Source organism: Ambystoma mexicanum, chromosome 2p (genome assembly GCF_040938575.1).
Source record: "Ambystoma mexicanum isolate Mex_15411 chromosome 2p, UKY_AmexF1_1, whole genome shotgun sequence".
In the NCBI taxonomy this organism is placed as follows: Eukaryota; Metazoa; Chordata; class Amphibia; order Caudata; family Ambystomatidae; genus Ambystoma; species Ambystoma mexicanum.
This window is the reverse complement of record NC_090923.1, coordinates 1,329,035,907-1,329,061,320: the sequence shown is the minus strand read 5'-3', so window position 1 is coordinate 1,329,061,320 and position 25,414 is coordinate 1,329,035,907. Positions and strand designations below refer to the sequence as shown.

Genomic DNA, 25,414 nt, shown 5'->3' with positions numbered 1-25,414 from the left:
AATATGCGAGTACGTGCAAGTTAGGTAAAGAAAGGGGGTCTGGCACCATGGGTCTAATAAGCAATCACCCCCGTGTTCGGGGGTGTACACAGCTGGTAATAGTTGACCGGCCCATCTGTAAAGTACCAGCCCTGTATGTAACTGAAGGTGGTGGTAGCCACTATTCCAACTCTGGGGTGCGAAAACTTTTATTTGATTTTTTGATGGTAAATGGGCTCTGTCAGTTTTGTGCGTGCCCAATATTTTGTCAAAACAAAGAAAAACAAATATGGCTGCTGCCTTGGGAAATAGAAAATTGAGTAAGTCCCTTTTTTATTTCCATGGTGATGGCGACCGTGTGGAAGCATGAGCACACGGGAAAAAGGGGGTCCTGTAGCAAGCAGGTAAGTCAGGTGGAGTGGGTGGGAGTGTGGTGATGCCTTGGCTGTTAAGGGCACAGTAGGAAGGGTAGAAGGAGCGTAGCAAAAACAATTCCGTGATCTGGTGGAGGTGTTCAGGTGGTAGAGAGAACGTGGCTAGTCACTGTCTGATTCCCCCTGTGTTTCTGGCCATCGGATTTGTTGAGCACGCTCTCCCTGGTGTGAATTTAGGATTAAACACTGCATAGGAAGTCAGGAAAACAGCATTCCCGAAAGTGAGGCTTGTGAAACTGCAGCTCAGGTCTCCCGCATGGATACAGCGCAATGTGGTTTAAAGATTTCTTTGGATGGATAATTTCTTATGTCGCAGTGTGGTCTGGACAGCGGGTCTGGACTGTGTGGTCTGCGGCATTTGATTGTGTACGAGAAGATAGCTGTTTTGTGAAGTTGGCGTCCCCATTCACTAGGTACTGTTCTGAAATCATCAAACCAATCTTATTAAGGCTACTGAAGTGACAAGGGAACAGCAACAAAATGTAAACACAGCCAAGAGACGGTAAAGAGGTATGTCAATGAGTTACAAAGCAATCCCTGAATCAATAAAGGGGGCCATTACGAGTCGGGCGGTAAGGGATACCGGGCACTGGTAAGGAGACTGGTGCCGGTAATCCCTTACCGCCCGATTCCGAGGTTCCTTGGAGGGAACCGTGAGGAACGTGTGGTCTGACCACACGTCCCTTACGGGTCCCTCTAAGGGACCAGGGTGCTAATAATATAATAGCTATTAGCGCCCTCCCCATTCCCATTGAGCCCTATGGGGGCTCAATGGGAATGGGGAATGGTTTGTTCAATGGGGATTTACCGATCCCGCCAAGGTCGGACTGCACCGGTAAATCCCCATTGAACAAGACCGGTACCGGACCCGTTATTGGAGGCAGTCATGGCAATTGTCTGCGTGCGTGTGAGGACATCAGTTGTCAGTAGATTTTTGTCACTGCCCGAACATGTTAAACCCTTATTTTAACTGTTTGTTTCAACAAAAAAATAGCTTAGGGATTTTACAGTACTGGATTGTCAAATTTAAAAGAAAATAAACTCATATGATCAATGCAGGAGGGATCTTTTCCCTGCCAGGCTGTAAACTCAGGCAGAGGGGTCTTACACAATGTAATCTCTCTCTGCCCACTGGAGTGGTAAAAGAGACATTTGCCGCTCAGCTGTTTTATTTCCTCCATACACTGATGAGTGTCGGGTGTATGGCATCAATCATGCTATTGGATGCAGGGGATCGTGTGCTGCCCTTTCCATGAAAACTGCTTCCTTAGGACTCCTCCCTGTGGCTGGCTGTGTCATTTGGTGCCGCCAAGCCCAAGTGACGTGTCAGCAAGGTAATGCAGGCATGTGAGCGTTGGTAGACATAGGGGTGGTTTCATGGAAATGTGCGCAGAAATCCTGGAAGGGTCGCGCTCCCACAAGGACATTGCATGAGCCGGCGTGCAGAATAAAAAATGTGCGCCCTGCATATTCATGGAATTTACTGCACAAAGTAACCATATTCACAAATCATGCCCGGAACGCCCAACACACCCACATTTAATTACCAAGCACTATCTAAAACTTTAGTTAGTGCAGTTAAGTTGAGCAGATTTATCACAATTTAACTCTCGAAAATCAGCAGATGTGTCATGACCAGCTTAACTCGGCACGCTTCCGTTGATGTCCCTTATAATGCTATGTCACAATTAATGCCATTTTGTATGCAATTGTGAATCCCTTCTCTTATAATATGCATGTACTCATGGGCTTAGCAATAGGAAATCACCAAGTTAAGTTGGTCATGAGTACCCACATCTGCTGAATTTCATGGGTTTTGTTGCAAAAATCTGCTCAACCTAACTGCACTTTAACTAAAGTTTTTACATTGAATTTCAAGGGTTTTGTTATACCATAGTTTTTTTACATGCCACTAGCCAAGACCTTCGGCCGTGTCCACTGTACATGTGCCCCCAATATGTTCATAGTACATGTTCCCCTAATATGTTTCTTTTGGACCCACTAGGTGGCCATAGCCTTCAGCTGGGGCCACTATACATGTCTTTTGGGCATCAAATATTTAAAAAACTACTGGACGCAATAACCCCAGACCCCTCCCAGAAATTGAGTCAATGCTTCGCGCTGGTCCAATTCCATCTAGCGGTTTTTGCTGTGTGCTTAGAAGAAACATTGACTTTTTCTCCATGTAAAAATGAATAGGGATTAGGCCCGACATGCGTTCTTTTTCTTAATAACCTTTTTTCATTTTTTAACGGATCTTTCCCCCGATTGTCAGGATATGTATCTCGATACTCAACTTCTATAATTATTTTTTACGTGGGGTCTGGTCGCCTGTTCCACGCATACTTTGAACTCCCTGTTTCTGCTCTTCAATGTATTTACATTGTGTGACTTGTGTTAGTTCTTTTGTGCCCTTTGTTCGAAAGAGTGGAAACACCGAAAGTAAAGTAAATTCCAAAGCAGTGGGGCTGTTGGGTATCTTTGCAAATGCAGTGTCTGACATTCCTGGTAGAACAGCGGACATGTGTCACTGCGGTACGTTATACCTTGTATCTTCCTAGAATGCTAAGACTGTGTTATGAGCTGCTGGCACTTGGAGGCATTGTACAAGCATGGTGGAAACAGCCTATTAGACACACACACCTCTGCCAGTGCCTCTTCCACAACCTTCCATTTCACCCAGTACCTCAAAGCAGATTTTGGGGGCTTCCACAACTTGAGAAGTCAATCATTTCATGCAAACACCTCTGTGTCAGGAGCCAATATTTTACCTCTGGCAATTCTCAGCACTCTCATGATGCGGATGATGGTTGGGTTGATGGGGAGCGAAGCATTGATTTCAATTTCCTCCAGGGTGATTCCCATGATGGAGAGGAGCACGATGGCCAGGTCCAGCTGGTTCCACCTGTAGCAAGATGTAAACAAGGAAGTGACACATGTCCATTACCAAACTCACTTCACATGCTCCACAGCAAGTTGCATGTAAATATTACATTTGATCATTGCTTGTGGACCATAAGCCTCCTTGGTAATATTTTGCATCCTCTAAATCTTTAAATAAATGCAAAGAAGAACGAAAGTTGCTTTTTTGTTTAAATAATTAACACAGTTTGCTCGACGCTGTCACCGTGGCGTTGTAATACGTCGAGCAGAAGAATATGTATATTTCCGAACATATATACCTCTTTCAGACATAAATTGAAAGCACATGCATTTCCCCTAGTCCCGATTGGTCGTCTTGCCATATATTTGATGGTCTTACACATGTAACATACATCCTTAAAAAAATCACATGAACTGCAACACAATATAATGACAGAAATGGAAGTACACGTTTTATCATTTCCAATTCATGGCAGATGAAACATAAATCCCTACACTGTTCAACCGGCTACAAATGGAGGCAACCCGACACGTCTGTCTGCGGATCGCAGAAACCTAAGGGAGTACCTTCGATACATCTCTGAACAGCAAGAGGTTCAGAACCAGCTCTGTCATGATTGGTGCTGATAAATAATGTTCACATGTTTGGGACATGTGAACATTACTTATCAACCGGGAGGATAGCTCAAGGACAATGCGCTCGCCTTGGAAGCAAGACGACGCAGAGCAACACCGGTTTGATTCCCCGGGTCCCCGCTTAGAAACCTCTGGGTATAAAGCACGTTATAAATAACCAATTACAATTTACAGTTACAAATCCATTTGTCTTTAGAGAGCATAAATCAATTCAGTCAAGAAATGTAATATATTCATCCCTGATCTTTGGCCCTGCAACCAGCCAAACCGAATTAGGTTGGGGTTAGGGTTAGGACCAGACTTAGAGATATGGTAGGCATTATCATAGGAAGCTTTCCTTCTTTGACTCCTTCATATTCCATGTTATCTTATACTGCCAGGAATAAATACTACCATGTGTGTGAGGGCAACTGTTTATAGGCAATCTTACATTGAAGCACACACTGGTGCTCCCCGGTGTTATCGTGCTAACATTCCATTCCAATATCAGTGTATGATGAAAGCATGTTGGTCAGGGGTTTGAATGTTTCTCCCATATATCCATTCTCCCCGTCTGCCTCACCAGGGCCATCTCATAACCATAGACTCAGTTTTCATTGAGGTTATCAACTTCTCATAACACCACCGCCATGCATCTGACAACTGCACAAAATCAGTGGTTACTCTTCTACTAAGAAGTCCCAAGGCACAAGTCATGGCTTGTCAAACTATTGTCGAATTTCCAATCATCCCTAGGAATCTTAAAATCTTGGAAAGTATAGATATCTCGCAAATGAAATATAGCAAAATAATGGTTCTCTTCTGTGATTGTCTGTCCGGTTTCTGACTATGGAGTGGTACGGAATCTAAATTGGGTGATTTGGGTCGGACTTTCTGAAGCCCTGGACAAGTAAGGACAAGCAGCTCCAATATTTCTAGACCTCTTTGTGGCATTTGACAAAGTAAAGCACAACATCTCCATTCAGCATTTATCAGAATATATCGGAGGCACTGAGCACCTCTATCTCGGATCACATGATTCTTCAACAACCCTTCAAAGCAAATTAAGGTAGGTGTAGTCCTCTTGGATTCCCATGAGATAGCCTGAAGGATTCCTTAAGGGCCCACCATAACTCCATTGTCATTTTATGTGTACACGCACCGGAAGATCATCCTCTCTGAACATCACAGGATGCCCTTTCGATTCACATGGCAGACATTTCTGTGAAATCCATGGAATATGTTGTAACCAAGTTTGTTTCAATAATGAACAGGATAGTGTGATCAATCCGATGGTGTCATCACTTCTTTCCCGGCGGTGACCACTCACCATGTGGCCAGGCCACGGCAGCCGCTACCTGATCCTGACCCTGGTGGTGGCTATATGATGGAGGATGACATGGGGGAGACAACCTCCGGGGGAGTAGTGAGACGCCATCAAACAAGGCATGGTATTCCCCTTCCTCTCTTGAGGATACCCCACACATACCCAATGTCCGTATGGCATATTGTTACACCTGCCCTCTTTTCCCTAGGAAAGGCACTGAAGAACTTTGAACAATATCTGTGTGTGAACCATCAAGATCTAGCTTGTCCCCTAAGATTCAAGAAAGATTATTTTCAGACTCTTCTTAAAAGTTATTCAGAACCAACTTCTCCTTATAGACTTCTGAGAAAACGTACACAAAGATAGACTACCATTCCCATAAGCAAGGGAATAGTGGGACGAGAAAAATGATCTGAGTAATGCACAGCGGAATAGACCAAGAGTACAGGCTGCACTCTAGTTGTTCTGAGCATGTAGCTGTAACTAGGAGATTCAAACCTCAGCAACAGCTGACTGTGGCATGCTGCTGCTGGAGAGAGAAAGCTGCTTCTTTCGGGGTGGACTGAGAGACCGAAGGGCTGAAGAAGATATCATGGAGCCAACTGGCTCATGAAGGAAGAGAAGGAAGGCTGACTGAGCCAGAAAACACACTGCTTCGGGAACTCCAGAAGCCAGAAAAGGGTTCCTCGGTGTTCGCAGGTGTTACGAGATGACATTTGCCTTTCCGACATTGAGCACAGAGTGGAGCAGCCCAGCACCAACCACAAGAGGCCGAGAAGCCGCCAGCAAGAGTCGGTGAGTCCCAGATAGGGAAGCAGGGACACCAGGGTCTATTGGCAATATTGCCAAAGGTGAATGACTGCAAAGAAAGCACATGAAATATCTGAGAGAGAAAGAAGCGGAGAGCATTTTTTAAAGGGAAAAGCAAAGCGAAAGCAAGGAACTTTGAAAGTGATGAGTGCATGCAACACACATAGGAGTGCCAAAGGTGAATGACTGCAAAGAAAGCACATGAAATATATGAGAGACAAAGAAGCTGTGGGCATTTATTTAAAGGGAAAACCAGAGCGAATGCTGGGAACTATCAAAGTGATGAGTGTATGAAATACATATATGAGAAAAGCCCTGGCAAAGTAATATACCAAGCAAACATAGTGTCCGATAAAGCAAACATAAGGACATCTTATCTTTGGGAGTGGGTGCAGAGCCCAAACAAGACAAGTCCTGGAAGGAGAGTATACTAAGCAGTGGCAAGAGAGTGCATTAGAGAAAAGCACTGGTCAGAGAGTATACCAGGCAGTTGCAAGTGAGGGAATTTGAGAAAGCCCTGGCAGGAGAGTATACCAGGCAGTTGTAAGAGAGTGCATTTAAGGAAGCCCTGGCAGGAGAGTATACCAGGCAGTTGGAGGAAAGTGCATTTGAGACAGTCCTGACAGAATAGTATAGCAGGCAAGGACAACATGAAAAGTGTATAGGAAACACGTTATGTACAAGTGTCCTGAGAAGGTTAAAGCCTGGACTAGTGAAAAGGCTGTGTGAAACCAAGAAGAAAAGGAGTGAAACCTGGCACCAGTGCACCAGGTATTCTAACAATGAAAAGACAAAGAGCCAAGTTGTTTTGTGTATCAATTGTGCTGTGGAACAGAGAAACACAAATACAAAGAGCCAAAACTCAGCAAATTTGGGGTGATATTTGCCAGTTAATTCTCATTTGTTCCCGAAGTGAATTATTAATTTAATACAAGTCTTTGACCAAAACAATCTCATTCCTGATTCATTACAGTTTAAATGATTGTGCTGATTAAGTAGGTGGAGTTATTGAGCAATGTGTGTGTGTGTGTGAGTGTGTGTGTGTGCGTGTGTGTGCGTGTGTGGGCGCGCGCGCGTGCGCCCGCGCATACACGCCACTTAATTTTTGTGATGTAGCTGAGTAGGGAACAAGACTCATATCTCATTATATTCCACATGCACCAGTCATGATGGAATGATCCAAACAACCCACGTGCTGGGCTTCCTTTGATTTGAAGCTTGTTCTGCAGGTATGTGCTGAGCCAGTTAAAGAAAAAATGAGAAACTGAAAATGGTTCTGAATACTAGTCATTTTTGGGTAGAGCGCGTTGCAAGATAAATACAGGGTTCATTGACAGGGCTGTGCATTTATACTGGCACTGGCAAGAGCAATCCTGTTGTAGGTTGTTGGGATGCAATGGTCACACTATATGTGATCTTTGGTACTGTAATGAAGTTCCATGCTTCACGTTACTTGTGGATGATGGATGTGGCCAAGGGGGCCAGGTGCCATCACAAGCCATGTAATGTTTGGCCTCCAGGCATAGTGGGTAAGATCTCTTGGCTATCCCCACTATGCCACCAATGCAAAGCAGCAGCTTGATTTATGGGGCCGGGGCAGGGGGCTGGGCCTTTAAGAAACCCTTATGTGATAACACAGGTGATAGGATATAATAGTCCCTCGAGGTAAGGGCGAGGATCTGCAGAGTACTTTCCATAATACTAGCAGGGTAGAAAGAGTCTGGAAAAACATGGAGACACTTTTGCTGTATTGCGGCACTGAAGTGCAGACTTACCAGAGACCTGCCAGGGTGTAGAGAACAGGAGTTTATTGCAAGTGTAGTGAAATTAGGACTTTTCCCTGGGTGGGGGGGGAGCCAGAGCACTACACGCCACCAAGAAAACAGAGATAGCTGATCCCAAAGGCCTAAGCAGAGCTGCCCAGAAAGATTGAAATCTGGAGGGCAGGGCCAAGGAGTGGCAATCAGAAAATGAGCTGCCCAGGCTCAGGGAACAACTAATCCCAAGGTCCCCAAATAAAACATGTACACCAGATCCAGACAGGCATAGCAAAGCCCATACAAAGGCAAGATAGGACAACAAGTGTGTGGGATTCTGGAGAAGGTGCACATTTGGAGATAGCTGTAGAGGCAAACAGAAGGAGTTGGGGCAAGAGACAAGAGGAAGGAGGAGAGGTGTAGAGATCTAGGGCACCGAGGAGAATACCAGTAGGTTGGGTAGAGAGAGAACTAGGAGGCTGTGGAGAGAGAGAGAGAGAGAGAGAGACCAAGAAAACTGGTGGGAGAGGGGGAGAAAGAGAGACACTGGAGGCTGCAGAATGAGAACGAAAGAGCAGGAAAAAGAGAGAGATAGAGGGGAAGAGAGAGAACGTGAAAGGCAGAGAGAGAGAAGCCAGATGATTGGTAGAGTGGCCATGGATGGTGGGGGAGAAGGAGGAGATTGCCAAGCTAGCTCCGGAAACAGATGGACCCAAAGCAGGGGGTGGTGAGGAGAGCTAAAGACTAGGTAGTGAGAGGAGCCATGGAGGAGGCTGTGAAAATGCCAGCATTTAATAGACAATGTGTCTGATTAAGAGGTGCCTGAGGAGGAGGTGGTGAGGAAGAGATCAATGGGAAGGGTGGAAATACTGAATGAGGACTTCTGCACCTGTGAGGGAGACCAGCTGCGTGGTGGGGAAGAAAGTGGGTGAGAGGTTCTGAAAGAGTCCCTGCTCCCCTGCCCCTTTGTGCTAGATTGCAAAAGGGCATCTGGAGTGCAAGCATCGTTTTCAGGTTAAGGTCGGACACTGATGCATGCATAGTAAAAGCGGTCCTTCGTTGACCACTTCCAATTCACTAATAGGAAAGGTGGCCACCAGGGGAGTTGCTAGGTCAGGAAAAGACCCGGGGCTAAGCTGATGTCAGAACTGTTGGGACTGGGGGCTAGCTAGGCTTTTGGCTGTAGCTCCTGAGATTCTATCCGGGGCTACAACCAAAAGATCAGGGGCTATAGCCCCCTTAGCCCCCCCCTAGCAGCGCCCCTGGTGGCCACACCTTGCATAAGCAGGCGAGGTTGGGATCCATTGATGCATTTCCTTGTGAGTCACAATGGGAGGTGGGGATCTCACTTTCTGCCTCCTCTACCCTGAGACTGGCAAATGCTGGTTGGTATGGCAGTGTCTACTGTGCACATTACGACCTGAAACTGTATTCTCAAAGCCTGCCACTCTGAGTAGCACTGGCCTTGTGCATGGAAAGGCCTTTGTTCTTTCAGCTTATAGTGTTCTGTGACATTTTCTTTCAATATGGATGGTGTCCTGATGAAAATAAAGAGAAATAATGGAATGGATTCGTGCAGTGTTGTGTGTTGGCCAACTACTGTAATATGAACAGTGATTTTGCAAGTCAGGATAGATATGCTTTGTTTGAGCAGATGTCCTTTTCTGGTGCTGGTTTAGCATGAACACTCTAGGTCAAGAAAAAGGTGAAAGGATATAGCGTTGTATGGGTCTAACTACTGAAACAGCAGTTCTGTGCCATGGTTGTGGTACATTAGCAGTATGTGGCTGGGTCTTAGTAAGGGTAGAACTTTGAAAAGCATATTGTGATAGAGCTGTAATAGTTGGTTCAACAGGGTAGCAATGCCTTTGTGTTGCAAGTCCCCAAAATGGCATCATTCTGCTATGGAATGTTTCCTAAGCATATTTATGTCCTCCATTTTGTGTCCCTGAAAAAGGCCCTGGCGTTAGAAGTTGTTCTGTAGTGCGGCCTGCATATCCGGTACAGATGCAAAGATGCAAAATGAAGGTTGATTTCTTTCTCAACTTGACAACAGTAAAATGACATATCTGAGAATCCCTCTTCATCGCCTCCCCAACCCCCAGAATATAATAACTAGTGATCCAGCAAGCTCACTACTTACAGGACTATTCATTTACCCAGTAATCCTTTCCTGTCTCCCACAATAACGTAACCTTGACCAACCTGTATCCAACCCACATTGCTGTATGCGCCTGGTGAAGTGGGTCCACATTACTAATAGTACTACTCATTCTACTAGTACCATGTATCAATGCCACGAGTCTGACGGTTACTATTATTAGTACTGCCGGTGATAGTAAGAGTACTCATAATGGAGCTAATACTTCTAGTAGTGTTACTGTCCTGGCAATAGTAATACTAGTGCTAACCCTTCTGCTAGTAATGCTGGTGTTTTGCTTACTTGTGCTATCAATACTACTCCTAATACAACAAGTAATCCTGCTGCTGCGACTGCTACGACTAACACTATATTGACTACAACTATTGCTACTTGTGCCTCAGCTAATGGCCCCACTACTAATACTAGAATACTAGTATAACTACAAGTGCTGATTCAAATATCATAACTACTACTATCCTTACTACTCCTAGGACTCATGCTATCTTAAAAGCTTCTATTACTACCACTAATACTGACACTACTAATATTACCTGCACCTGTATTTACACTTATAGAACCAGTAGCACTTATGCTATTTGTGTTTGCAGAAGTAGAAATAAGACTGTGTTATTGGTATAAGAAAAAATCTTAATTGTAGAAAAACTGCTATTGGTATTAATAGTAAAAGAAGTAGTTCCCTTAGCCCTAGCAATATCAACACACTACTATTCGTAGAGCTACCATTACTGAAACCAGTAGGGAAATAAGTGGTTATGGAGGTGGTGCTACCAGAAGTATTCATTATAATTATTGGTTCTCTACTGCCACGCAGGGCAACGATAGTGATAGCAGCATCAATAGATATCCAAAACCGGCTCGACAACATGAACCTAGGCGGATTCACCCCCAAGCTGACCAGCTCAGCCAAATCCCCAGGCTTCATTGTCGACAGCGGTCTCTCCCTCCAAAAATATGAGGCCAAGAAATCCCGAACCACCTGGCTCCAAATCTCCACACTTAGTAAAATCAAACCCTTCATCCCCCTGCTAACTTTCGTACAGTAGTCAAGGCACTGGTCAGCTCACACATTGACAGGGGTAACACCGTCCTTGACGTGCACCCAACCACATACCTGGCTCCCCTCAAAGCTGCCCACCAAAGCTGTATTATCGTGGGTGTCCACAGATTCGACCACATCACCCCATCCAACGTGATCTCCACTGGCTCACCCTCCCTGCAAGGATTCTCTTTCAAACTGCATGCATCGCATACAAACTGGTCTCCAACGGAACCCCATCTTACCTGGCAGCCAAACTCCGTATCTCAGGAGGTTCCTGTACATCCCGTAGCTGGACCATCAAAAGGTTAGAGTCCACGCTTACCCATAAGAAAAGGATCAGAAAGCAGTCCTTCTCCTGCTATGCCCCACCCCCCTGGAACTCACTCCCCATGGAGGCTCGACCCATCCCTTCCATCGTGCAGTTCTGCAAAATGGGAAGTCATATCTCTTTCATCGTTTCAATACCCCATAGTACTGTGTTACTGTTAAAAACACTAGCTCGATGCTAGCCTCTGGCTTTTCCTGAATTCTGTAAAGCGCGCTGCTGCCTACAGGCCAGCTACACGCTGTAAACAATACAAATGAAATAAATGTGCCAATAGACGTTTGGCACCAGCCTTAGTAGCAATCATTGTATGACTAGCACAATCACTAGTAGCAGCAGTAGTATAATCATTCTATTAGTAGTAGAGGTATAAGTTGTACAAGGAGAGTAGATGGGGTACTTGTATAACTATTAGCAGCAGAAGTAGTGGTTTACATCTATGATGGAAACGGTAGTTGAGGCAGAAATATCTACAGGTCAGAGTGAGGATACATGAGTCCAAGGCTTTAAGTGGGTTAGGAAATTGAGGTGGGGGCCCTCATTTGGGGGCATGGCTTATGGGATGGGCGTGGCCTAAAAAAGTACACAAACCATAGTAAGGTATACATACAAATATATAAATGCATGTACGCATTTATATATTTGTATGCATACCTTACTATGGTTTGTGTACTATGCAAGCCAACTTTTATAAATATCTGTTTATAAAAGATGGCTTTCAAAGTACAGAAACCATAGTAAGGTAGGCACAAAAATATATAAATGCTTACATTTATATATTTCTTTGCGTGCCTTACTATGTTTTGTGTACTTCAAGATGGCTTGAAAAGTACACAAACCATAGTAAGGCACGCACACAAATATATAACATTTATATATTTGTGTGCGTACCTTATGGTTTGCATACTTTTCAAGCCATCTTTTTTAAACATTTCTATCTTTATAAAAGATGGCTTGAAAAGTGCACAATTCAAGCCATCTTTTATAAAGCTTTGACAACGGACAAAGCCCAAGTCGTCTTTGTCCGTCGGCAAAGCTTTATAAAAAGATGGCTTGAATTGTGTACTTTTCAAGTCATCTTTTATAAACCTCAAAATATTTAAAGGAATCTGCAGGATCGCTGAGGGTTAAAGACACCTCACGCCCTGGGGAAACAAAGGGACAGTAACATCCTCTGGTGACCCTTCGCGCAAGGGGTCAGCAGAGGAAGTTACAGTGACTGACAGAAGCGCCATCCAGCTACAGCGACGCTGTGGCTGGCAGGCACTTCTGTCATCTTGCCCCATTTAATGGGGGGCACATCTCCCGTTGTGGCTGCAGTGTGATAATGCGTCCTGTCAAAATTGTGGTGGGACCCGGGGTCCCCAACAGGGCCCCGGCTCAGTCCCACTTTTTGGAGACTGCTGGAGCCCAGCCGGATGGGCCCCGGCCCACTTAAAGCACTGCCTGAGTCACATAAGGAAGACTGCAAAGGTGACATTGGGAGAGAGAGCACCTGGAGCGGGAGTCAGTGGGGTGGGCTGTATTTTCAGAAGTCTAAACTGTTTGGTAGAGAAAGCCCAAATGTAACTTTGCACCCTTACTTGTGTTATAGATGTCACTTCCGCTTTCAGAGCTTGGAGGCAGCTGACACGATGGACGGGGGCCTATGAAAAATGCTTTAAAAACGTTAAGCACCAGAAAGCTGAAAAAATGTGTTGCCTGCAAAGCATTATTGCCTGCAAAGCATTATTGACTCTCAGAGCCTTGGAAGGACGTTAGCTTTACCTCTGAACCACGGAAGTGACTACAGACCAGGGGGCAAAGGTCGCTCGGCGCCTCTATCTTTGGATGATGGCCGACCGAGCGCTTAGCACTTACAGCGACGCCATAATCGTATCTCGCGCGCCTCCCACATGATCATGTTATTATAGGTCACTGCTGATGTCAGTAATCAGGGAACGTGGGGAGACGTGACGCCGCGCTCTGTGAGAGAATTCGCTTCCCGATAAATACGCGCTTTAAGTGACACTGGAAGACGCAGCGAGATATCACATCTTGCCGCTCTTGTCTGCCCGTTGGCCCTGTCGGGTATGGCAAGGCGCTTGGTCGGTTGGCATCTGCGACTGCACACTGGGCACCTCTCTGCTCTGTACAACAGTGCCCTTGTCCGGGGCCATTGTCATATTAGAGTGCTCACATGTCTGAACACTAAATAACCCGTCGAACTGGACTTCCTGCAACATATTATATACACGATGGATGTTTAGTTTGGGCTGTTAGCTCCTGTAAGCCGAAACGGTTGCATTAGAGTACAGCTAGGGAGGAATTACATACCAGGAGAGCAGGGGCGTTGCTGGGGGCTGGGGTGGGGACGCTAAGCGGGCTATAGCCCCGGGTCTTTTGGTTGTAGCCCCGCATAGAAGCTCAGGTGCTACAACCAAAATGCTAGCTAGCCCAGAGTCCTGCCAGAACAGACATTAGCTTAGCCCCTGATCTTTTACAGACCTAGCAACACCCCTGCAGGAGAGGCACATGGTTTGTAGGCGGTGTTTGGTTATTGACCAGCCATTGACTAGCCATGCTAATCCCCCTGGCCATGCCCACCTAGTTCCTGCCCCTTCTCTCACAAAACACTTTCCCATGGGCATTCTTTGAGCTGGCTTTAATCAAGCAGTACTATCAGGGTTGGTCCGGGTCATACATTTGGCTGTGCACCAAAGAATAAATGTCCCACAGTCGCAAGTGGCAATTTGTTCATTTTGTGACAAGACTCTGTAGTACCCAAGGGGTGTGTTTTCTGTAAAATGTGTTGCAAACTGCATTTTAAAGGACATTTGTTCAGTAACACTGGTCAAAACTACTAGCTGCAGAGTGATATAACTCACCAGACTGGCCCACTTTGGGCAAAAAAACTGTCCCACACTATAATGTGGGCCCTGCAATTCGGGCACAGAGCTATTGCAACATTGGCCAGTCCTGGGCTGCTTACTATCAAACTTTGCACTTGGAATGCCTGTTAGGGATTTTTCACAGCAGTCTTCTGGGAATTAATACCGTAATTGGAGCAGTAAATGCACTGCTGGTGTGATAAAGATGTCTTAACCAGGTCTGCCTGCAGCCACTTCGCTTATAAGCACTATGTGTGCCCCTCACTTAAGTCCTGTTAAAAACAAGAATTGGCAAGGCCACCCGTTTTGGCTCGTGTATCAGTATTCAACATTTGCCAAGCACTGCTAATAGATGCCCAGGTATCTGCAGCATGTGGAACCAACAATGGCCACTTAATATTGCTACAGCAATGCCTGGCAAGAGCTTTTCCCAATGCGCACACAAAAGCTCAAACTGTTGGCATTGCCAATGCTTGTTTTCTGTTGTTCTTGCATCAGACTTCAGGCTAGACGCAGTACTCCCTCAATACTACAGACGTTTCAAATGTTCAGCAAAGTCCTTGCATCCATTATAAGGCTCAAATGTAACATCTGTGAAATCCACCACCCGCGACGTACACCCTCTCCCTTATTTAGTTTAAGACTCTTGACAAAAAGCCAGAGGCTCACAGATTCAGCTGTGAGTCACACACTAAGCCCTATATTCTGGTACTCACATCTTCATCCTGAGGTTCACATCTTCAGCTCGAGGCTCACATAATCAGGCCAACACCAACTATTGAAATGGTTTGTCGCCTTTTCACCCTGAAACGTTAAGCCCAACTGAGACTGCCGCGTTCTCCTTCATGCGTGTACTCTACTCGCCACTCTATTTGCATCCATATTTACATCATTGGTTTGACCACAAAACTTTGAATTCATGCTGAAACCGGCACTTTCAGACTGATTCTGTCAGGCTTATCTTCAGATCAGTTCTGTCACACTCACCATCAGATCAATTCTATCACGCTCATCCTCAGACTGCTTCTGCTACACTCACCTTCACAATTATCATGTCACCCTTCCATTCTGGCTCACACCAACACAATGGGCCTCATTATGAGTCTCGCGGTAGCCGTGCCGGTTAAAACGGAGTCATTTTTTTCTGGCACCCGGCAATGGGGACTTACCGGGGCATTACAGCCCCGGCGGTCCTGGTAATCCCCCATTGCCGGGTGCCGTAAAATATTACTCTCCATTCCCATTCGAGTCCCATTGGACTCAATGGGAATGTGGAGGACGTTAGCACCGGCACCTTTAATAACAGTGCTGGTGCTACCGTCAAGGTCTGCGAGCGGGTGCCGTTCTGCCCGCCGGGTTTGACCTGGCGGGCTGAAAGGCAACCGTTCGCAGAACTCGGAGTATGCCGGTCTGGTAACAACAGTGCTGGTGCTACCGTCAAGGTCTGCGAGCGGGTGCCGTTCGGCCCGCCAGGTCAGACCTGGCAGGCTGAAAGGCACCCGTTCGCAGAACTCAGAGTATGCCGGTCCAGTAACAACCGTGCCGGTAGCTTACCGGCAGCGTTGTTACCGGACGGGCATACTTACAATGAATACTAGCCTCTCAGATCCAGCCTACCTTTCACATTCTGCAGTGCTCTCTCAAATTCTGTTTTAGATTCATCCATTTACGATGTCTCTGCCAAACAGCCCCAGGTTCTCACATTCTATCTCAGACCTTCAAATTCTGCATCAGACCATCATATTTTTTCTGATTTTCAAAATCCACCTCAGGCTAGACCAGTCGAATTGATACACTCAGGTTTCACTTGACAGTTTTGGATTAGGTCTCACTCTGACACTATAAAACCGATACTGCCACATTCAGCTGTACCATTACAATCAGCCTAAGAATTTCTCATTCAGACTGAGAAGCTCACATTCAGGGTGGCACGCTCACCTTTCGGCTGCGGCTCTGTACTGCCACCTCGTACTCTTACACCCTGTTCGACATTGTCGAAACCGGCGGACTTAAACTAACACACCAAGATCAATACTATTATATGTGGACTGCAAATCTCAGACTGTAAACTGAGGGCTGCAATAAGGCTCCTTTTTGCCCGGGAACAGTGCAATTTAACAAAAGAGCCACTGAGCAAATATGCGTTGCAGCAGTGTATTTTCACAGTAGGGTCATGTTTTTCTTCAGTGAAAAGTTGTTAAATATACCAATGTGCGGTATAACTGAGTCTATATTTCATGCACTCTGAGACTATCAGGTGGCAAAAAATGAACGAGTGTGTAACAAGTACAAGGCAGAGAGACTGAGTGAGAGAGTGAGGGTAACTGTGACAGATTGCCTGAGCAATTTTAATTTTTACTACCTTAAAATGATGCAGATAATTCTGTTTCTGAAAGGGAGTACTGCTAATTAGATCCCCCTTTCATAAATGGTCCATTCCAAAGTTATAGTGTGCACATATACCTTTGCTGAGACAGTCTCCTGGTGCCCTGCACATCAGCCCCTCAGTGGCACAAGGCAGGTTCAAAGGTCAAATGCGCATTCCTGATTGCTGATGAAACACAATGTTCCCGAAGGCAGAGGTGGAGTTTTAATCTTCGGCACCTCTGTTTTCAAACTTAATAATTGGATGCCTTACTCAGTTTGGTGGCCTGTGAATCTATAACTATAAGCCATGCCTAGTTGCGGCATGGTGACTCTGTAGAGGAGGAGCCAAGTAACCCCACGTCAATCGACCCGCCCCTTTTACCTGTATCCTGGAAACCAGAGTATGTGACGTATACAGACCAGCTGAATTGACAAAGAGCAGAGTATGGACTCAGTCCATTACCAGTGAAAGGGCCAGTACCTAAGAGAATCTGGGAGCCAAGGTACCCATTGAGAAAACCCTATCTGCATACATTGAAATATGATGGGCATTTGAATGAAATCCCTGAAGAAGCACAGCAAATAAGTGGCAAGGATGAATGGTAGGATCAGTAACCATTGCCAGGATACGTTGCATGGACCTGAAGACCAAGTAAATAAAAGAGATGCAGTGACCAGAGAATACAGATATTCTATAAGGCATCAAGAACACAATAAGGATAAGTGACATCTTGGAATTACAAGAAGATTATCAGCGAAAGGCGAGGCTGAGTGAGCCAAGAAGCCAAGGTCTTATCAAAACTGGAGTGAACTGACTTTGGATACAACATCGTGTGAAAGAACAAAACTCCTGTTCAGAAGGCATGAACATAACAAGGAAGACGCCAGAGGTCTATTAGAAAATAATATTAAATACATGAAAAGGCTCGATTCCATGGTCTCTAGTCACATGAATGAGATGGTCACACCTACGCATGAAGGCAGACTTTGCTTCTCACTCCCTCATTTTCTCAGAGCTAAGAACACTCTCAAGGACGAATTTCAAAGGCCTAATTGACAGTAGACCACTGAGGTGATGATGGATTGATATGCTAATTGGTGGGAAGTTAAGGCAACCTAACCAGCATCTGGATGGCCAGCATGTAGGCTGCTAACGTAGGTGGAAAAGTACTGAAAGAGGATAGAGTGCCAACCAATTGTAGAGGACCTGCGTATTTAGGGGTCCTATAATGTGTAAACCAATGGGACGTTGTGTATTTAGTGACGTTCATAGTTGTCATTTTGTAGGGAGGGCTTAGTTGCCTCACCTGATGTGGAGTAACCAATCACATAGTTACACTTTTTTAGACTAGTATGGATTATATACTTAGATGTTCACTCAGAACCAACAGCCCATGATTTTAGGTTTTTGTAGTTTGCCATGTAGGATGACGTTAGTACACGTGATTTAGATGTCATTGATGACACATTTTTCTTATAAAAGTGCAGTTTATTCTTAAAGGACTTTGAGTTTGAAGATCGAGCGATTGCGTTGATGTTCATTATGCTCCCAGTTTTATATAATTGACATTAAAACAGTCTTCCTTTTGTGAAATTCCTGAGTCGGCTCCATTATTGATGTATGAGTAAGGTCTGTATCCCCATCCATCTCGAGGGTAATTGCTGCTCATCAAAGGGGCTGAACTATCCAGTTCACTTGGTAGCAGAGAGAGGATGGTTTAAGAGCCATCGATCTGAGTAGACTTTAGACTTTCATCAATATCGAACGACCTTTGCCATTCGGCTGAAAAGACGTGAAGCTCCCCAGAGATAGTGGTTAGTGTAAAGTTTTTAAAAATATTGCAAGACCGGTTGTGATGGGGCCCCTAGTTTCCATGGAATACCCTCTCACTACTACACGAAGCGGATCAATCGGAAGGTTGAAGAGGCGGTAAACAAAGGCAGACGATCCCAAGATTCAGAAGACGGAAAATGATATTGGTGAGTAAAAACCTGAGTGAGTTGACAAAACCATTGGTAATGAGTGAAGAAAAAAGAAAGTAATGGAGGGTGGCGGGATAAAATATAACGCGAAAGTAAGTGTATAATATATGTGGGGAATAAGATATTGACTCGAGTGTGGCCGAGCAATAATATAATCGTGAGAGAGGCCACGATAAGAGAATATGCTCTGGCCTGTGTTTTTACAACGTAACAGAAGAAGTTTGAACCCAGAGTCCCATAGTGGAACATTAGGAGACGGAACCGATTAAAGACGGTTTCAAAGGGGTTAATTTGCACTTCACTTGAAGTATTCTTAGAGGGCAAGATGAGTCTTAGAGAAAAGATCGTAAGAGATTTTTGTAACCGGTTGAGTTTGTCTATTTGTTTTATGTGGTTTTTGTGAACGATGATGTCATAAGTAACAAATTAATTGATTGTTTAAAATTGACCCTGATGGTTATTTTTAGTAAGATTAAAGCAAAAATTGTGGTTAGTGGGATTGGAGCATGCGACGAGTGGTGCTCACTCATGTTATATTATTTTTATGAAATGTACTTTTTAAATCTGTGATGGAAAATTAACGAGTGTTACACTAAGTTAAGAATAGACGAGTCAAGAATGGAGGATATTACTCCACTTGTGCATCTCTGTAAGCAGTTCCCGAAGCATGCACCTAAGCTCAAACAGTACAGTGCGGAATGGGTTGAAGGAACCACAGATAAAAAGTTTATGCTGTTGCCTCTAGGAGGTTCACTATCGAAGGCAGTTCTGCAGCATATGACGACATATCTGCATGCAGCATACACAGGGAAGAAGCTAGAGAAGCGATTAGCTAGTTTAGAGCTTTGGAAAATGTACCAACCAGAGAAAGATGAGGAGCCTCCTATAGATTTGATACTTAATATATGCAGAAAGGGGGGTGAGGATCCTTCTGCTCCCCCCACCCCAGCTGAAATAGGAGACGAGAGCAAGAAAGATGATGGGTTATACCCATTGAGGGAACTCAAAGCAGCAACAGGATATAGTAACTCGGCATATGAGTCACCTGTGCAAAGCAGTGACGAGAGCACAGAGAAAAATACTGAGAAAGATGCAATCTCTAAGGTCCCGAGGGACAAGGAGAGACACAATAAAGAAAAAAGTGATCGAGCAAGTACTTCTCTAGACATAGGAAAAGAGATTAAACGATCGAAAGGAGAAAGAGACAAGGTTTATGAGACAGCGCTTTTACAGAACGAATGATGGGTGGTCAGATTTTATTAAAACTCGATGTTAAGAGTATTGAGGATGTAAGACAACGGGAAGATCAAGCCAAATAAGATGAAAAAGATAAGGACAGAGAGGAACGATTGAAGGATGAAGTATCAAAAAGGAAGGATAGGCAAAGAAGAGAGCAGTTATACCAAGAAGAGCAGTCAAGAAAACAAGAGAGAGCAGAAGAGCAAAGAAAATGCGAAAGTAGACTGAGAACGATCCATGAGTAGGAAAGGTTAGAACAAAAAAGAATAGAAGCAGAGGAACAGAAATGAAGGGATAAAAGAATACAGAGATGGAAGGATGAGGAGATATGCAGGGCAAATGAGAGAAGTGATAAGTGATATGAAGAAAAAAGAAGAAGACAGAGTGAGAGAGGAAGCAAGGAAACAAAGAGAATTTGATGACGATATGGAACGTAAGAGAAGGCAGAGATCACGCAATCTCGATCACCTAGGAAAGAAGATAAGAGATCCTGAGCCAGAAGTAGCATGGGAGGATACAGAGGAATTCTTCCCAGAATACGAGTCATTACCAGGCCCGTCTAGAGTAAATCTAGAAGACGAGTTTGACTCTAGGAGCATTGGGGAAGCGATCGATAAGGTATATCATGAAATGAAAGCCCAGAAAGAATGAAAGGGGAAGGGAAAAAACGATTGACTCAAGAGTACTCAGTTGTATGATACAGAGGGAGCCTCATGTAGTACGAGGCAAAAAGAGTTGTCTTTGGATAGACTGACTCTGAGTAGAGATGCCGAGGAGAGAAGCTGGAAGAGTTGGGCACAGGAAATGTCAGACAAAGACAGAGGAACCTTCCATGGGGAAGAGAGAAGGAACGTATGTGTTCCTGAGGGATGTTTTTCAATGGAGAAAGAAGTCAGATGGTCAGATTTAAATGCACCTATAACAAGGGCGCCAGAACCACTGACACAATCAGATCTAAGGGGCAATTCCGCAGTGAAAGGGGAGAATCGCCACCCTATATGAGCAGACTATAGGGTTGGACTGGCCCCGTCGGCCATTTGGCCCGTTGCCGGGCCGATCCAAGCCCCTGGGGGCTGGTCTACTAATGTGGGCCGGTGTGCCAGGTTACCTTGGCTCAGGGCTGGCTGGCTTCACTGCGGGCTGCAGGCTGCAGCCCGCTCAGCAGTCAGCTCCCGCCTCAGCGGATGCATTCATTAAAGAAAGGTACCACGCAAGTGTTACCTTTCTTTGATGAATGTATCACGTAGGCATGCTGGCCTGGCAGTGCTCTGGGCCCTGAGCTGATACAGCGATGGCATGGCGCCAGTTGTTACAAATGCTCCTGGGGGAGCCGCTCCTTTTTTTGCGATTCATTTCATTTGGAGGCCCGTGCCCCATCCCTTTCTTGTCTCCTCTCTCCACCTACTGCAACCCCTTTCCTGCAGGGAGTCCCCGGCTGGCAGCTGCCCTGTGAACCTTTCCTGCCTTTGATGTCAGCTGCCCTGTGAACCTTTCCTGCCTTTGGCGTACTGTTGGCAGCAGGCTCTGCACCAGAGCCTGCTGCCCAACAGTTTGCTTTGCCATTGCCAAACGGACAGGTAAATGCTTTTGGATAGAGCTCGTAGGACTATCGGGAGCTTGTACTGAAATGAGAGACACAGTACCCCGCAGAGATCAGGGGTGTCGTGGACGTGCGTGCCCTGCTTCCTTATGAATCAGCTCTACTGTGAATGCCCACTATGTGGAAATGAACTCTTTCCGGGATCCAGGGGCGCGGGTCTATGAAGTTAGAACACCCTGTCGTTTGCCTTTTGTAAAACAACCGAGATGTAAGTGGAAATGAATGTGAGGAGTGGCACAGCGGAATTCCTGGGACTCGTTGCACCACAATCACTTGACCCCATCATTAAGGCACCCCCAGAGCCTTGCGCATCACACTTTGCATATTACAGGGAACAGTTATCACTGAGAGGGTCGGTGAGCATCACACTCCCAGGGGGCGAGGTCACAGACGCGCAAGTGCACAACAGAGAAGCGTCCAAACAAACATTTATACCGAGGATATTGAAGTGTTGCTGGGCGTTGTAAGAGAGTGACATGCAGCATGCAGCATGTCCCGCTCCAGCCACATGCAGCTATTATTGTTGTGTAGAAAAGACGTGCACTGTTAACATCTGCGCAGAACATGAAGAGAAGCGAGAGCTCAATTAGCCAAGCCCTCTCCTCTAAGTGGATTTCGCTTATTCGGTTGCGCTTTTAAAGTGAAGCCTGTGGTTGGTAATTATTACAGAATATCCATTAGTTTTCTGATGCTAGCAGGTACTCGCCCGGGATGAGAAAGCTCTCAGCAGCGCGAACTAGACACTAACAGGCCGATTCATGGAATTAATGTGCGTCGAAAAAACGGCGCACGCGTGCGAAAACGTGCGATTCACAGAGAAATAGCGAAAATCGCAGTGCAAGTGCGATTATCGCACAGAAAACATCGCACATCAATTCATGGAAGTCCGTGCACGCGCGAAATGTGGGATGTGCGCTGAAAAAGTGCGCGGCGCACGCTGGCGCACAGGTCATCGAACGCCATGCGATAAGGCCACAGCGAATTCGCACATAGCGCGGCGCACATAACAAAAGTAGGCGTAACACGGGGCGTCACACGCAGAATGGGGAACAACTCGTGAAAATGTGGGTGTCACGGGGGAAGTAAAGGAGGCAAGTGCGCAGAACGCCCACACGCTCGCCTACAACACGTATTCATGGAATCGAATAGGGAAAAACAGCGCCCGGCCAAAGACGTGCACAGGCCCATACATGTCCGCCACACGAAAGCAGGCGGTAGCGTCCCTGCGCAGGAAAAAAATGTGCGCCAAAGTCCTACACGCGCGAGAAGGCCCACACGCGATCGGGCCTGGGGGAGCGTGTGCGTGTATTTCAGGGGTCTGCGAGAAGTTCCACACGCGATCGGGCCTGGGGGCGCGTGTGCGTGTATTTCAGAGGTGCGCGAGAAGTTCCACACGCGATTGGGCTGCGTGCGGGCATTTCAGGGGTGCGCGTGAAGTTTCACACGCGATTGGCCTGGGCGTGTGTATTTCAGGGGCTCGCGGGTGTTTTCACACGCGATCGGGCCTGGGGGAGCGGGATACGTGTATTCCAGGGGCTCGCGGGTGTTTTTACACGCGATCGGGCCTGGGGGAGCGGGGTACGTGTATTTCAGGGGCTCGCGGGTGTTTTCACACGCGATCGGGCATGGGGGAGCGTGTGCGTGTATTTCAGAGGTGTGCGAGAAGTTCCACACGCGATTGGGCTGCGTGCGGGCATTTCAGGGGTGCGCGTGAAGTTTCACACGTGATTGGGCTGCGTGCGGGTATTTCAGAGGTGCGCGCAAAGTTTTACACGCGATCTGGCCTGGGGGAGCGTGTGCGTGTATTTCAGGGGTGCGCGTGAAGTTCCACACGCGACTGGCCTGGGCGCGTGCATTTCAGGGGTGCGCGAGAAGTTTCTCACACGCGATTGGCCTGGGCGCGTGTATTGCAGGGGCTCGCGGGTGTTTTCACACGCGAACGCGCCTGGGGGAGCGGGGTACGTGTATTCCAGGGGCTCGCGGGTGTTTTTACACGCGATCGGGCCTGGGGGAGCGGGGTATGTGTATTTCAGGGGCTCGCGGGTGTTTTCACACACGATCGGGCCTGGGGGAGCGGAGCACGTGTATTTCAGGGGCTCGCGGGTGTTTTCACACGCGATCGGGCCTGGGGGAGCGGGGTACGTGTATTTCAGGGGCTTGCGGGTGTTTTCACATGCGATCGGGCCTGGGGGAGCGGGCTACGTGTATTCCAGGGGTTTGCATGAAGTTTTTCACGCGATCGGGCCTGGGGGGGGGCGGGGTACCACTCACTGTCTGCCTTGCGTGTAGAAGAACGCGTAGCCAACACCCACTGTGAAGTAATAGTGTGTGAACCCCAACGGATGGAAAACACACGCACCGCACGAAAAGCACGTACAGAGCAGTGTAAAGGCACGCGGGATCTCCAAGCCCTGCCAGGGCAACGCCCGTGCGCGAAACGTCACAGACGCGCTTACGCTGTAAGGGCCTTTGGTCCAATGAAATCGCGTACGTGTGCTGACGCGCTTACGCGCTAAGGCCCTTTCCTCGAATTTCACGCTGACGTGCAGGATTTTCACCTGCCAAATCACTCCGTATCAAGCTGGCGACGCGAAAACACACGGAAGACCACGCTCCTGCCCAGAAGGCCGAATTACTGCCCCCCAGTGCCCCGAGCAGCCTCCCATGTGCCATCTGCTGCTGCCTGCCTGCCTGCCTGCTGCCACCGTGCCCTGCCATTTGGTGCCTGCACATCAGCCATCTGCAGGGGTCCAGTTGCTGTGTCCACCCCTGCTGGAACAGAAGACTCCCGACTCGGATAACATCGCTCCACAGCCCAGCCCCAGGACCCAGTTGCCCACCCACTCCTGCCCCTGGGGTTGCCATGTCGGGCACATCAACATCTGGCACCAGTGGCAACCCCCGGCCAGAGGGGCAAGTCCTGGGGCAGTATGATGCCCTCTTCGGATCGTCCCGCGCCAACAAGGAAGGACGGGAGAGGATCTGGGCCGACTGTGTGGTTGCCATCAACGTGGAGGGCGTGGCAACCCGCACCATCCAGAAGGTCAAGAAGCGCTGGGAGGACTTGAGGTCCAGGACCCTCATAAAGGCCCGGCGCCTCGTGGAGGGGGGCCGCGGCCGCATGAGTTCCATCCAGATGAGGGTCCTGGAACGCGTACACCCAGCGCTCCACGCCTAGGTCCTTGAGAGGGAGACCCGTCTGGAGTTGAGCGGTAAGTGGCCAAGCATTGCTGTGTGAGACAGGGCATGTTGCAGTGTGCTGGTTGTCTGATACTTGCCTGTATGTGTGACATAGGCCATGTACGCATGTATGTGTGCAGGGACATCATGGTAATGCATGTGCGACCAGTAATGTGTGAACCGCACGGTTGTTGCATGTGTTTAAATGCGACATGGGGAGCCCTATGCAGATTGTGCACATGAGAGCATGGCCGTCTCTGTTCCTGGACATGGGTGGGGGTGAGGGATGGGTGCTGATGGCAGGTACATATATGGTATCCATGTCTGTGTGCCTGACCTGCGTGTCTGTGTCTTGTGAATGCCATGGATGCATTACACATGTCTGTGACAATTTACAGATTCACTGATGCAGCCTAGTCATCCTTGTATCCACTGTGATTGGGGTGTACGGGGCCAGATGGATGTGACTGAGGTGAAGTTTGTGCATGTGATAGGCATGACCCATGATGCATGTGAGTTCCATTACATTGTATGTTTCGAGAGTCCATTGGACATGTATGGAAATGTCCATGGCATGCACCATGACTGTCACTGTGTGTGTTTTGCCTGGACTGACACATGTGTTGTGGAGGGACATGATGGAAGTGTACTTTGACAGTGGCACTCATCTGCTATTGCTTCCTGTCTAGGGGACCATTGTACAGTACCCTGATGCTTGTGTTCTATGTCTCCCTCTATGCAGCGGCTAGTGAAGAAGAGGGCGGAGACGGCGCTGTGGAGCAAGGCGGCGGGGAAGCCCCCACGGCTGCAGCGGAAGGGGTGGGTGAGCCCCCACAGGGGCC

General features: G+C 47.0%; 1 protein-coding gene across 4 annotated transcripts in view; it reads right to left on the bottom strand.

The window, feature by feature from the left end:
• Positions 1-25,414, bottom strand: part of LOC138567460 (voltage-dependent T-type calcium channel subunit alpha-1H-like) — a 1,148,189-nt gene that overhangs the window by 169,349 nt on the left and 953,426 nt on the right. For all 4 annotated transcript variants that reach the window (XM_069645666.1, XM_069645668.1, XM_069645670.1 and 1 more), the window contains exon 26: positions 3,185-3,318. In XM_069645666.1, the coding sequence (XP_069501767.1) occupies positions 3,185-3,318 (134 nt within the window). The remainder of the gene's footprint in view (positions 1-3,184; positions 3,319-25,414) is intronic.